This window comes from Sinohyriopsis cumingii, chromosome 5 (genome assembly GCF_028554795.1).
Source record: "Sinohyriopsis cumingii isolate HCF-2022 chromosome 5, ASM2855479v2, whole genome shotgun sequence".
Lineage (NCBI taxonomy): Eukaryota > Metazoa > Mollusca > Bivalvia > Unionida > Unionidae > Sinohyriopsis > Sinohyriopsis cumingii.
The window spans coordinates 96,336,793-96,353,151 of record NC_142965.1 but is presented as its reverse complement, the minus strand read 5'-3'; the positions used below and the strand labels follow the sequence as shown (position 1 = coordinate 96,353,151).

At 34.1% G+C, this 16,359-nt stretch overlaps 1 protein-coding gene across 1 annotated transcript in view; it reads left to right on the top strand.

Moving 5' to 3' along the window:
• The window catches only part of LOC149799819 (UDP-glucuronic acid decarboxylase 1-like), a 62,764-nt gene that overhangs the window by 27,121 nt on the left and 19,284 nt on the right, over positions 1–16,359 (top strand). The window contains exons 4-8 of the mRNA XM_089959237.1: positions 6,668–6,725; positions 8,013–8,193; positions 9,835–9,939; positions 14,292–14,351; positions 15,445–15,566. Of these exons, the coding sequence (XP_089815363.1) occupies positions 6,668–6,725; positions 8,013–8,193; positions 9,835–9,939; positions 14,292–14,351; positions 15,445–15,566 (526 nt within the window). The remainder of the gene's footprint in view (positions 1–6,667; positions 6,726–8,012; positions 8,194–9,834; positions 9,940–14,291; positions 14,352–15,444; positions 15,567–16,359) is intronic.

Below are 16,359 nucleotides of genomic sequence, written 5' to 3'. Positions count from 1 at the left end.
TCAAAAATGGTAGATATGACCTGGAAATTTTAATCAACATTATGAAATATCAACTTTTAATAAGAAGTCATTTAATTTGTTACATTTCCTTTTAAAACGACATTCTTAGTACACTGCAATTAATGATATTCAAGGACATTTTGATCAATGAAAATGTCACTTAACACCTAGTTGAGGCAGTACTTTAATAAATAAATACCAATTAAATAAAAAAATATCAATTGAAATTTGTGTTCTAGTTCTATCTTTTAGTTCCTTTTAAGTGTAATCATCATAAATGCAATGTGTCCTCTTGTAATTAAACGTGAACTGTGTCATTCTACTGTAACAGCTGTGTCCATGAGAGTTTCTCTGAGAACCATATCAAGTGCAGATATCCTCAAGGATGATAAGAGGTTTCACTATTACTTGCAATGATATCACAGCATCAGTATTTTACTAATTGAACAATTCAATAATTAATTTTTGATGTCAACGATTTTCTCATGAATGTTGCATTTTTAAAAAAAAAGGAATCTTCTTTGGTAGTGTATCAACTGTTTGTCTGGATCCTGCTTTGTAGGCTCCTTGTTTGGCAAAATACTATTATACACCATTCCGGGAACCAGACTAATCAACAAAACAAAAAGCCGTGATGTAATATGCACATGTTTTCATGTACCATGTTTAGTTGTTGAATCCAGTTGGAATTATGTTATCGATGTTCAGATGTTGGACATTTTGAAAATAAATGTAATTTTTAGAGAATAATGAACAACTTCATCAGAAAAAGTGCTTTATTAACAATTTTTCTTGACTCGATTATAAAACGAGGATTCAGCCATTAAACAGACAAGTTTCCTCCACCCCCTCAGCATACTCCACAGTTTTTTTGGAGGTCCCTCAGTAACTCGCGCCCTTGCTTATAGTGTGGTCTGTGTTTTTGGACCCTGATGTTCATGAGTTATCAAAGCTATGTAACAGGATTTACATGGTGTGGGTATCATTTGTTTCAATATATAACCCAGGAGTTACCTTGAAATCCTAGAATGAGGAAAACATTACTGCTACAAATGTTGATCACATGTATAAATCGATCGCTTCATATCCTACAAATGTGTAAATGTATATAGAGTAGGAATTTAATGCTAATTCATTACTTATCTGTTTGTAGCTGGTTAGAGCAAAACCAGCAAATTTTTAAGTTGCTAAGGTTTTGTATTCTCTGTTTTTTTCTCTCTCCAAGCTATGCCATTAAGTGCCTAAATACTCATATGGGTGCACATGGACACTGGCATTGCTTCATACTAGCTTCACACTAGTATAGTTTTCAAGCTGTATATATATATATATATATATATATATATATATATATATATATATATATATATATATATATATATATATATATATTGTTTATTATTTAGTGTTCTTGTTAGATACTATTTACATTCATACACAAAAATTATATATAGCATTAAAAATACATTACTAATAAATATTATAATTTTTGTTTCAAGTTCATGTTTAGTCACTCAGTGTGTCTATAATTGTGAATGTTCTAAAAATGGAATGTTTAAGTGTAATAGGGACATTGATTACTGTTGTACTTCATTGGAAGTTTGTAACACGTACATGAGACTGGTTTGCACTCATCAGCATACAGAATTTCCTTAAAAATCTAACAAAAATTGTACTTTTTCCTACTTTTGCATGCATCATGGTTTAGAAGAATCTGCATTCAGCCAAGCAGACTGTACTCCACATTTATGGTTTCAAGCAGTTAAAAAAAGATCTCTAATGTTTACAGTATATCTGGTATAACATATGGTCATTCTTACTCTGTTCAAGTACATATTTTGCAGAAATATCAAGGACACTGGTCATGTTTAGTGGGTGGTCAGTCATACCAGTGTTTTTTATATAGTAAAATCATGTCATGCCTAAATGACAGGTGGGCATTCGTAGCAGAGGTTCTGCAACTCAGGTTGTACTGTATAAAAGCAGTTACTGTGTGTCCACAGCATCTGATACCTGAACCAATTGTGATAACTCATTCATCCAGGCATAAAGAATACATAGCAAAAGTTGTTAATAATCACAGTTAAAAGATCTATATAAAAAATAATGAATACAAAAATTAAGAATCATTGCAGCAATTTGAACAAAACAACCCATAATAGAGTTATTTGTTGGCACTAAGATATTTCAGATATAATCTGATAACATTTTTGTCTTTAATAATAATGTGATAAACATTTCACTATAATTTGAAAGACCACTTTGTTTGCCAAAAAATAATGGTCTGTCAAGAAAGGTGGTTTTAGGTCATTTCAGGACATCAGTGGTAAATAGAACACTAAAGCTAAATACAGTAGTACAGTACAGCACAGCACAGTACAGTGCCACCTAAGCAAGCAAGTGGGAGCAAACCTCACTCACTGTAGCAATGGAACCGACAGAGCAAATATAAAATGGATTAAAAATCACCAAAGAATTATGCTACAAGTATAAGAAAATCTACAACGATAACTAGTAGAATACTACTAAATGAACTAAACTAGAGACTAAAAGAAATGAGTACTGAACACGCTGCTTTTTCAGCATTGGATACAGGAGAAATAATGGCGACTATCAGAGCAAACAAGCCGGTTAGAGAACTGGAGAAATACTTCAATACAAGACGGATAGAAAGACAAGGAGAATCATACATGGAATGTATATATAAGAAAGGTGCACAGGAAATAGATATGACCAAAATATCGAGAGAAAAAATACCAGGGATAACGTCAGTAATGGTTGCAATTAAAGTGCAGATTCCATAAAGTTTGCAACGAGTTTACTCAATAAACAGAAAAGGGGACGAAGGTTATATTGTATGCCCAAAAGGAAACCAGTCTATATTACCGTATGGAGATTTCAATATTGCGGGAGTAACAGCTATAATCAAAGAGCCCAGACCAATCCTACACAAAATCAGAAAACGAACTGGAGAGCTACACATTTCAGAGATACCACTGGAAGCTACAGTTGAGAAGTTTGAGACGAAATTGAAAATTAAAGTGATATCTTCAAGACTAGGAACCATCCCCATGACGACAATTTACAATGGAACGAGAATCTTAAAAGAAGAAAGGAGCAAACAACCAGAGGTAAAACGAGCCTTTTTTTACACAGCTTTTTGGCAAAGACATGGTATAAGGGGTGTATCTACCATCGGAAATGCAATAAATGCGAAAAGACAGGACACACACCTTACAAATGTCTGAATAACCCAGGCAGCACAAGAAGCGGAAATGATAGTCAGACAAACACTAACGAGGATAATCAAAAACAACAACAGAACAGGGCCCAAGTGGAATACAGACATCAAATAAAGGAAACCAACAACAATCTGAAAAACAACAACAACCAAACAAGAACAAGGAAAATTAACTACCATGCAGCCGCAAAAGGAACAAACACGGTGTACACAGCAACAACCACAAGGAAACCAAAAGCAACATGGTGGACAAATGAAGAAACAAAAACACCAAGAACAAGAACAGCAGAGAAATAAAACACAAAAGAAAACAATTGCTGACCAGAAATCACAGGCTCCAGCAGCAGCAACAACAACAACGACAAATGGATCAACAAAACCAATCCAGCAGGGCAAGAGAAAGAGGATAAAGACATAGCAATTAATACAAAACAGAAACAACTACAACAGCAGCAACCAAACCAACAACAAGATGAGCAACAAGGAAAATTAGGTACAAATCTAAGACAAATAGTACAACAACAAATTCAACAGGAATCCAAGCAACAGTGTCATCAGTACCAACAGCAACAACAAGGAAAAACTTTACAAGCCAAAACACCAGTAATCTCGACACCACAAGGAAATCAGTTACCCAAGCCTCCAGTGTCAATACTAGCTGCAGGATCTCCAGAACAAAGGAAAGAGATAGAAAAAGAAGAAAAGAATTGAGAAGACAAAAGTGGGATCAAGAAGAGGCAGAAGAAAAATTACAAATAAAATTTAAAAAAAATAAATACATTAAACAATTTGACAATCCACAAAATAAATAAAATATAAACAATACAATATAGCAAACACTTACAGGTAGGGCAGGAGGGCCTCTACAACTGCAATATTTAGAATTTTAAAAAATATAAATATTCATAATTGTGGTGATGAAATGAGCATGTAATATTTATAGGAAATAATAAAATAATCAACAGGGCCACCTGAAAGTGTAAACATTTTATACCTGGTGTTGAATAGTTTTCTAGGCCAGATTGGGTTAGGACTGTTGCTGTAATTATGTAACATTGCTAAACCCTAGTGTGGAGTAAACATGTTTCACCAGGTGTGAATGGTTTTGAAAGGCCAGATTTGGTTAGGAGTGTTGCTTTAATTATGTAACACTGCTCAGCCCTAGAGTGAACATGTTTCACCAAGTGTGAATGGTTTTCTAAGGACAGATTGGGTTATGGTGGCCATCTTGAAAATCTTGTTCATACTACTCCTCTTAAATGGAGAGTGATTTTGACATGGGATCTTCAGCAGAATACTTCTTATGGTGTCTAGTTTGTCCTAATTGAAAATAATGCAAACTAACCCTTAATATGGTCACCACAGTGGCCATCTTGATACTGTTTTTATCTCTACTCCTCCACTTGGCTGGATATTTCAGATGGGTTTTCACCTATAGACAACCGCTCTGGTGGTCTAGTGGTTAGATGATCTGCCTCGGATGCGGAAGGTCGTGGGTTCAGTCCCCGGTTGAGTCATACCAAAGACTTACAAAAATGGTATTAACACCTGCCTCGCTTGGCGCTCAGCATTAAGAGGTTAGTGTTAGGACTGGTCAGCCTGGTGTCAGGATAATGTGACTGGGTATGTTTCACCAAGTGTGAATGGTTTTCTAAGGACAGATTGGGTTATGGTGGCCATCTTGAAAATCTTGTTCATACTACTCCTCTTAAATGGAGAGTGATTTTGATATGGGATCTTCAGCAGAATACTTCTTATGGTGTCTAGTTTGTCCTAATTGAAAATAATGCAAACTAACCCTTAATATGGTCACCACAGTGGCCATCTTGATACTGTTTTTATCTCTACTCCTCCACTTGGCTGGATATTTCAGCATGGGTTTTCACCTATAGACAACCGCTCTGGTGGTCTAGTGGTTAGATGATCTGCCTCGGATGCGGAAGGTCGTGGGTTCAGTCCCCGGTTGAGTCATACCAAAGACTTACAAAAATGGTATTAACACCTGCCTCGCTTGGCGCTCAGCATTAAGAGGTTAGTGTTAGGACTGGTCAGCCTGGTGTCAGGATAATGTGACTGGGTATTACATCATGCTACATGTCTGCGGCATGATGCCCCTTTGCTAGACATCAATATAAACTGCCACGTCGCAGACATTGTAGTGATATGACTGAAAAATTGTTAAAGCTATGTTAAAAATCCAAATCACATCACATCACATCACCTATAGACTTTATGATACCTAGTTGGTGCTAAATAATGGCAGTCATGCATACAAATATGGCCACCATGATGGCAGTCCTGTCATCACTTCTACTCCTGAATGGATGGGCATATTGACATGGAGTTTTCACAGTAAGATTTCTAATGGTATCTACATGGTGCTGAAAAAAAGGTGTCAATCTGACATCCAGTATGCCTACCACAGCAGTTAATTTGAAACTATTGTTATCATTGGAGAGAATCAGACATGATTGCAATACTCAGCAGTTAAAAGGAATCATGAACTCTTGGAAATTCTTCTTGGCAAGCGAGCACCAGTCCTTTTTTGAGGAAGTTTTGTTTTGAGCTTTTCTTCTTGCAGAGTCTTTGGTCTTTATGGAAATCATACATTTTTTTAAATTTGAAATTGGCAACTCCATAATAATAATAATAATTATTATTATTATTATTATTATTATTATTATTATTATACCGGTAGTTGTATTAGTTGTCAAAAAATGGTACCAGTCACTTAAAGACTATAGTTCTTACATGTAACCTGATAACAATAATGATGGGCCAGCAAAGGAGTTTACTGGAGAGTATTGCTTAATGATACATAACCAAACAGGTATGATACCTGGATAACCAGGGATGGGGAACATTTTACAGGGATTAGACTTGTAAACAGCCTGCAGTATTTATAGTTGTGACTTAAGTGACAAAATTAGAAGGTAGAGAGACAATGTTAGGGGCAGATGGTAGTCATGCAATTGGATTTCAGCATTTTATTCAATGCATGTCTACAATTACATGTTTCTTTGTGGGGGATTTAAACAGTTTCAATGGAGCCTAATCTTGAAGGTCAGGCAACACTCCAAGGTCTACATTAAGCAGGTATGTCTTTCCTAAGGCAAAGTTTGTTTATGCACATGGTTTCATATTGTCACACTGTGCATCTGTGTCTACTATTATTCATAGGGTAGAATCTCAATATTTTTTAATACAAGTCCCTCTTGGCTTCTGTCTGCACAATATTAAAGTTCAACACTTTAGAGTTTTTAGCTTCAGTGGTAGAGTAAGAGTATGAATGGATTGTAGAACAATATACCCCGTGCTTTTAAAGTTATTGTAATTATTATATATGCTTAGAGTTATTTAGTCCATAGAAAACTTAAGCATAATAACCAAAAGTCATAATTTGTGCTATATTTTGTTTATTTCTAGAACAAAGAAGTATCCTGAAACCAGATTTCTAAATTATAAAGATCGCAAAAGAATTTTGGTGAGTCCATTTACAATGTCTTCTACATTAGGTCCTTTTATCTCACATGACCGTAATGTTGAGTGAGCTTATGTTTGGTTCTTTCAGCTGTCATGCATCATCTGTTGATTCTCATATGTCACCCAGTTATGATTACTGTTTAAAACTTCATGCCAGAAACTGCTTGTCCAGTTTTGGAAATGATTTTATGAGTTATTGCCTTTCATATTTGTTTAGGGGATGATAATCTATCATCCAATATGGCTACTGTTGGATATAGAAACCTGTGAACAACTTCTTCAAAGAATAAAAATCAACAGAAATTTGACATCATCCAGATTTTGATGATTTCCATATTCTGAGAAATGATGCTGATCTGCCATCAGATATAGCCATTATAACTACAGATTGAAAATAGAAAATAACTTCTCAAAAACTGCTTGAAAGAATTTAACCAATTTGACAAAAATCATCCAGTAAAGAGTGTTGAATATTTTTGTAAATTATACATGTCTGCAATAAAATATGTCCATTGTTACAAAAATTTAACAAAATTTTGTGGAAACATTTTTTTCAATAAAGACTTTGAAATTTGTTTAAATGAAACTTCACCACCATTACTAAAATCATTTAAATGACTTTTAAAAAAACACTGAATAGAATTTAACTTAATTTGACAGAACAGATCTTGGTATTAATGATGACAGTTTGCAATCAAATATGGTCACTGTTGCAAAAAAAGAGAAAATCTTGCAAAAGGACAGTTAATAGAAATTAATCAATGTGGTCAGAAAGCATTACTACATATTGAACCTTTCAGTATTGGACGATTGATGCTGATCAGCCATCACATATGGATGAATATATTAAACTTGAAAAATCAATGAAACAATTGCTTTCATACTGTATAAGAAATTTCTACAGAAAGCATCCTACTGATGGCCCAGATTTCTTAGATTTCTTTGCGAACTGCTCTTGCTTTTGGCTACAATGCAATTTCAGTCAAGTGACTTGCTGTGTTTGTCAAGTAAATAGTTTGACATTTTGAAAGATCTATATTGTTTTCTTGTTTCCACATGGAGGAAGATAATAAATGTCTTTTGTAGAATAATGCAGCAATTTCAAATTTTGTCTACAATTTTTGTCTATTGTTTATACAATTTTAACTGTTGTCCTTTAGAGATGAATCTATATCATCTATAATTTTTCAGCTGCCTTTTATTTGTAAAATTGTTGTTTCATCACATTCCAACCACTGTTCATTAGATTTCAGGACTGCACATACTATATATATTTCTGTATTTCAAGATCACTGGAGGAGCAGGTTTTGTGGGGTCCCATCTGTCTGACAGATTAATGAAGGAAGGTCATGAGGTCACGGTGGTGGACAATTTCTTCACTGGCAGAAAGTTGAATGTGGAACACTGGATTGGTCATCCTAACTTTGAGTTGATACACCATGATATTGTCAATCCACTTTATATAGAGGGTAAGATGTAATGTTAAATTAAATTAGTCACATCATCATGCTGGTGATGGTGGTGGTGATAATCAAGGTTCTCCATGGGATTTTGAAAGTTGCAGTCCAGGACTCCTTCCTTGAAAGAAGTTGCAGTCCCAGCCCTAAAACTAGGAGTCCCAAGAACAATATTCTTTTCCTTTCATTTGTGTATTGTTGTGTCACCAATGTTTGTGTCATCAGCTTGCTAGTGCTCTTTCATAATGAAATATTTCACATTTTAGAAATTAAATGAAAAAAATAAGGCAGTTGATATGTCTGAAAATTGTGATTGTTTGTTATGTTACAAATATAACAATTCTAAATTAATTTACCTTCCCATTCATTAATGTTGTGCTGCTAGAAGGAGTCAAGGAAAATATTACACTTTCTTTTCTGTGTTAATTTATTACCTTAATTCCATTTAAAATCAATAAATTTGACAAGATCCTAGAAGAAGACACAAATGACCATAATCCACTCACTTGTTTCGTTCCATCTTTCACTTCTTTCTTAAAGAAACATTAAAAAAGTTTTCCACAGCAGCTTTAGGAGCAAAATCCTTAAGCCCTGGACCTTCCTTTATAACCCTCTTCAATTTTGTAACAGTTTCTTGTTTTAACAGGACTTTGTCTTTATGTGATTATGCAGCAAGAGACTTTGTTCACAACCCACTGATATTATAGGTGAAATATGCAACACTTAAACAGCCTAGTCTTGAAACAGATATGAGTACCTCCAGCACTAGTAAATGTTGCACTTTGCAATGTAGGTGTTCCTCTGGTTGTCATATTTTTCCTTCCATAGTCAAATAAATATAGTATATGACAAAATGCACATGTTCCTGACATTGTATAAGGATTTCTTATATAATGGATTAAAACTGCCAAGAGAAGCTATTAAAGAGATGTGCCAAATTGCACATGTGTAATTCCCCTTTTGATCAAAATGATGTCTAGGCACTGACAAGACATTAACAGGTGTCTTTATCTTCTGGTTCTTACCTATGCTACTTCACCTAATCACAATACACTGACTTGAACTTTGTTAATTCGCACACTACAAGTTTGAAACTTGCTTTGTATAAATAGATCTAATAAATAACAATTTCACCAACAAAAACCCATGCATAAAGAGCAGTCAATTCTTGGAATTTTCAAACGTCCAAAATTAAAGTATATATACTTTTACATTGATTTCAGTGTCCCCAAGAACAAATGATAATGGTGCAAATGGTGGTGATGAGGATAAGAATGATGATGATAATGAGGAAATAGAAATATATTTGTGTTGATATTATGAGTAATGTTAAGAGTTATACTGAATCTGAGAAATCGATAAATAACTACACAGAATCAATCATGCTTTTGTGTGTATGCAGCCCTAGAAAGACATCAATATGAAGAAAAGCAGACTTTTGTGTGTATGCAGCCCTAGAAAGACATCAATATGAAGAAAAGCAGACTTTCAGCAACAGCATATTATTTGTAATTACATGGAAATGGCCATGTGTTGATAGACTTCATTCAGAAAGTACTGTTCACACAGATATATGGTAAAGTTGATTCAGTTCAAACTTTTTTTTTTACATTCTTTATAGGAATGCAATTTATTCATTTTTTATTTTTTCAGTGGATCAGATTTACCATTTGGCCTCTCCAGCATCACCACCAAACTACATGTATAATCCAATCAAAACCATCAAGACAAACACTGTTGGAACAATTAACATGCTAGGTATGTATGGGAAACAGTTCACTGATTTCCTTTCTCTGTGTACTCTTGAACATTTTAGGCCCAGAACAAGCTGTGATAAACAGGAGATTAAAAGTGCTTAAAGGTCACTGGCCATACTTCAGCATTTTTCTTTTTACATCAGATTTGCATTACATAAATTAAAAATAGTTATACTCACACAAAAAGAACAAAATAATTATCAAGCATAAAGAAGAAATAATAATTGAATTACTCGCAATAGAAGTATACAACACTGTTACTTCCCCTTAGCTACAATTTCCCACCTATAGAGGATGCCAACTAGAAATGACATACATTTATCCCAAAAGGATGAAGTACATGCTTCTTGTTGAAAAATAAAACTATAAACAATAGACAGGGAACATTTAGATGAAACTAATTTACTGTTCAGCCTTATATTGATATGCATGCATGAAGCATTAGATTGTATCGCTTTCAAAACTGTTCCATTGTTTCAATTTATTCTGAAAATTCCCATTAATACAGGTCAAAAGGAATCAATGCTGGCTTCCCTATTTCGGCCAACTTTATAAAATAAAAAAATGAAATCGGCAGATTTAAAAGAATCCAAAGAAACCAAACTTGGCTTCCTTATGTCAGCCAACTTCATAAGAAAAAGTTGGCACACTTAAAAGATACCAAAGTCAGTTACTGGGGTTGGTTTGCTTTGTAATAAAATAACCTTTGTAGTTGATATCCTGTCGGTAAGTTTAAGCAAGGAGTTTATTGCTCGCTGCCAGTTGTGTTTATTCATCACCCGGGCTTCTATTTGTTTGCTACTCATAATCATAATTGACACTTGCAGGGCAAATCGTATACACAACAATAACTTGTTTAATAATATTTTTATAGCCCTTGCTAGCGAAAAGATTATCATTTGCACTCACAAGCACAAATTTAATAAAAACAAACAATAAAATTAGCTGGTAAGGGCTTTGTATTGCAGCAACTAAACACAGACGAAATGCTTAACATTATTCTCTCATTCTCTTTCATGTGTAATCGAGTGTGTATTTTATGCAGCAGTGTTACAACCTGAAACCTAAAATTAAATATATTTGTTATAATATGTCGTGTACACAACCCTTAGAAAAATGTATACATATTCTGTAAAATATTATCTGTTAAGTATTATTGTTTTATAAACCGATATTGATAATTTGACTGGAAGACTTTAATGGAGAATGTTGTTGTGCAGATGCATATATTATTTTAGCATAAAAAATGTATATAAATATTTTAATTAGTACGAGCAAGACATGTCAGTTTGTGTTTTCTCATATATATGTACGTTATGAAGTATGATTATTTTCTTTGAAAGAATATCAAGATAGTTTGTTTAAATTTAGTTGTTTTCCTAAAACCTATCGTACATAGTATCTACTTGTTGTTTGAAGATAAAGATCTTGTTCAAACTATTGTTAAGCTGGGTCAAATTGTTTTTCGAGTTGGACTGAATTGTCTTTGGGCCAAATTGACTATAATCCAGCACAAATGATACAACTTTCCCATCCCTCCCCTTATTTGATCCCAAGCTTGAATCCACTTTTTTTCTGGTAAACGTTGTCTTTTGGAGAAAGAAAGAACCCTTTTTTCGCATCGTCACGCTTTAGGTTACATCCATATGCAACACAGGGCACCATAGTTGCTGTACAAAAGCACGATCATAAGATCTATCACATAGACATTTAAATGGCGAAATTAAATGCTTGAATGGCTAGGTTGAATACAAGGGATAAATGTATGTCATATCCATTTTTGGCAAACAGAAACTACCGATTGTTTATGGAGATTGGCGAATAATTTTTTCATTTAAAACAATGGATTTTTTAGTCTAATTCAAAAAGGTTATGGTGTGCATAAATAACATCTGTTTTGTTTATGATAAATAATATCACACATTTGTGCAGTATAGTGGCCAGTGGCCTTAAAATTCAGCAACAATAATAGACAAAGTCTTAAGAAAACGGTTACTGTATATATTTTCTTAAAAATCAAGTCAGCTACAGACTGCACAGTCCCAGATCTGCCATTACATAACTTACCAGCAGATCTGGGTAAATGCAGATTGTTAGGAGTAATCAGTGGAATGAACAACATAGATCCAGATCTGCCAGTGCATTATGCAATGAACAGATATATGTCTATGCAGTTTGCAGTTAGATTCAACTTAAAAGTGAGTATTCATGGGAACTGGTTGCTTTATGTGACGCATTTCATTCTCATGTGTTACAATTCAATAGTCTTAAACTAAGTTACAGAAAAAAGCAAAAACCAACTAGTTTTGTATAGTTCAACAAATAATTTATTTCCCTTGAATACAAATGAAAACTTAAAAAAAAATTACAGTATTAGTTGTGAATTAAATCCCAAATAGTCCTAAAGGTTTTATCAGAATTCCAAATGTATAAAGTTCCAACTGAATTCCAGTGCTATTCCAAATAAGTTCCAATACTGAATGTGTTCTTGTGCCTCTAATCTCAAACATTGCTTGGAATGTGATGATGTACTAAGAGTCTTTTGATATATCACAATAATATAGTCCACAAAATCTCCCTGTCTGACTTCACTAGAATTCCAAATTAATATTTCTGTCAAAGAATCTTATTGATGAGCACTTTATTTGAATAAATAGTTCCACCCAAATGAAACACTGAAGACAACAGTAAGACTGATTCTACTTGAAGATCTATTACAAAAATTATAATAAAGAACATGGTGGACATCAGGTACACCAGGTTTTCCATGGGGGAATACCAATGTCCTAGACTCGGATTAAAATAAACATCTTTACCTCCATTGATAATGATCTTAATATTTAATCTATGCTCACAAAGAAATATTAGTTATGTATTCTGTTGTTTACAGAATAAATATCCCTGGTAAGGTACACAATGAATTTGATTTTGGACAATGTTAAGTACAAACAACAAATGTATTAAACATGTAATCATTAAGAAAACCCAATAAGTTATACAAATTAAATATGCGTAACAGGCAACATTAGTACTAAATTGTATGACAAAATGGCAACTGAAGAATATTAACAATAAGTCTTATGATTGTTTTGTCTTTCATTAATAGACTGTTTCATGACCTCCCTCAGAATTTTGCATGGTATTAATAGTTTAAACATGCATACATATAAATGTTCTCCTTGGAACGTCTTGTAATATGCCTATCATAAGACAGTGCATTCCATGTTAGGATGTGCATCAGCTTTTCTACCCATCTCTCATTCCATCTGTTCCCTATTTCATTTCCACACAATAACTCAACTTCTCCATTTTAGACCCTTACCCTACTTTTTTATGTAGCTTGCATTTAGAGCAAGTAAGAAACCTTCTGACTAATGTACAAAAGGTTAATGTACAATAGGTAAACATCAAGGTCACAGAGTTTATGGTCAGAAGGTGAAGGTCACATTGACATTTACAAGTAAAATGGTTTCTCTGTAATATATTGAGATCTTTGTCACCTACTTTAACCAGACATTGAAGCAAGGAATACATATTATTCAGTTTGGGAACAGGAGGTTATAGTCACAGGGACTGGAAGAAGGAAAAATTATTTTCATAAAGTTATTTAAGTTCTGTACCACATGCTTGAATAAACTTTGAAGATGGCTTGCATGTGAGATGAGGAAAATACTTATTATTATAGAGTTAAAGAATATATTTCAAGGAAGAAAAATCGATTCCACAAAATAACTAATATACAACCATTCCCAACATTGTGAATGGCTTGCATTTGAGACAAGTAAGGCATCTGTTGATTGGAGGGTCAGCAAGTCATGATCAGGGTTACCAATACTGAAAACAGAAAAATGGTTTGTGCAGAATAACTTGAATACTCTAAAACTGGCATGTCACTGTCTGGAAAGTGCAGACCTTGTATTAATTCCATGACACTCACACGTCTTGCACATACTATGCTATTACCAACAAAACACCCGCTAATGTCTTCAAGGAGTGAAATAGCTTCCTTTATTTTTTTAATTTATATATATACTATCATTTAATGACTGAGGCATAGGACACAAATTGAATGAATACAAAGTGTTTTAGTACTTGAGTGTCTGACCAATGACAGGTACATTATTTATTGCACTCTTGACCTGTTTTGTTAAGAATTGAATTCTGCAACTATCTTGACCTCATACAGAAAAATCTGTTTGCAATAAAAAGTGTTTAAGACTAGTGAAACGTGCTACTAAAAAATTGCACGCAAGAAAAAATTAAAGAAAATATGAGCCATTTGATTTATAGCCTATCTTCTGCTGAAAAATGGCATAAAACCCTACAACAACAACATATTTTCCATTTTTCTAGGGCTGGCAAGAAGGACTAGAGCTAGACTGTTGCTGGCATCCACATCAGAAGTCTATGGAGGTAATAAATTCTTGTTTTGTTATTGTTAGCTAATAGTAAGGTATAGATGTAGTTTTTTGGGCATTCACATATCCATCACTATCATAATTTACTTCAAAATATTATGAGAAAGAAGTTTTTTGCACAATAACTTTAGTACCCAGACCAAACTTTGTTATGGGCATGCACTTATGGTATGGAAGAGGCCTATTGATTTGGAGGTCACAAGGTCAGAGGTCAAGTTCATTGTGGTTAAATAAAATGGGTTCTGCAGAATGACTTTTGTTTTATTGTAAGTTCTCTGACCTAACATTGAATGGCTTTTTCTTTAGGTAATAAATAAACATGTAGATTCTGGGGTCTAAAGGTCAGATATTATGATCACAGTTTCTAATAAGAAAATAATGCTCTCTGTATATTAAATTTAGTTTAAGACTGCATACTTTGAGCAAAGGTTGATGTTGTTGAGACCCATTGGCCTTTAATCTCCAAAATCAACTATACTGGACTAGAGTTTACACAGAGGACAGTTATTATGATGATGCTGGGGCCCTGAGTGGCCTAGTGGTCTAAAGCGCTCACTGTTCTGGATCACTGCCATCTCACCTCTGTCTGCGTGGGTTTGAGTCCAAGGCTTGGCTAGCATGGGTACGTGGGGAAACCTGCCAGTAGCTTCTTGTGGGTCGGTGGTTCTTCCCTGGGTTTTCCAGGGTTCTTCCTCCACCAGTTATACTGGCCGCCATGTATAGCCTATCTTGTGCTGAAAAATGGCGTTAAACCCTAGAACAACAACAACAATTATGATGATGCTCTTGTTATGCATTGATGAAAAATCTTTGATGGATCAGTACTTTGTGTAAAGTCGGAAATCAGACCAATAAGTATTGTAAAGCTTTTGTTTTCTCACTTTAAGAAGATCAGTTTAGTACAAAGTAATAACTATATTAAATTCATATTTTTCATTGCTAACCCTTCTGTACGTAAATTTAAAGCATAATCTTTAAACCTTGTGCTTAAAGACTAGATGTATTTAACAAAAAATTATATAGCAGTAAATGGTAGGTTCCTCACAGTGTATATTGCCAGTAAAGTTTGAATTATCTCTCCAACCCAGACCCAGAAGTTCATCCCCAGAAAGAAGAATACTGGGGTCATGTGAACCCAATAGGGCCCAGGGCTTGCTACGATGAGGGCAAGAGAGTAGCTGAGACCATGTGCTATGCTTATGCAAAACAGGTATTTATATCTCTTGACCCTTTCATACATACAAGTGAATATGAACACCCCTACATCAACTCAGTGCAGCATATTTCAGTGCCTCTACCACATTCCCGTGTAAGTACAATTGGATGCCCATGCCATATCTCAATACAAACACTTTTAGATGCCCTTACCATATATAAACACAGACACTTTTGGATGCCCTTGCCATATCTCAACACACACACTTTTGGATACGTCATGTAAATGGTTGTCATTATCATGGTCATCTGATAATGCCACCTGATTTGAATTCCCCTCAAGTAAAATAGGTTTCTGGAAATTCTCTGCCATCATAGCACATGCTAATTTTTGGGAAATTTTACAGTGTGGCAGTAGACATGTTTAATGAGATCTAGTACAGTGGTATGTGCTTTCAAAGCAAAGGTTAATATCTATTTACTAATAAGTGTGTGATTAGAACTTATTTATTCCTGAGTGTAATAGATGTAAAAATTATTGAAAAAAATGTGATTTCTCAATAAATACTCTCTAAAGTAAGAAATCAAGAAAATATTGTACAGTAAAGTTCACCCATAAATTTGTAGTAATAGATTCATAAGTATTGAATATAGAAGAGTATAAATATTCCATTTTTGCCTGGAAAAACTTAAGCAAAACAAAACACTTAATTTCAGCAGATAATTTCTGTTTTATACAGTACATTTAACAATAAAGTCTGTTCCAGTATAACATACTTGGGACCCAGAGAAGTAATACCAACGTAGAGTAGTTGGGCATATATGGAATTTAGAATTTTCATATGAAC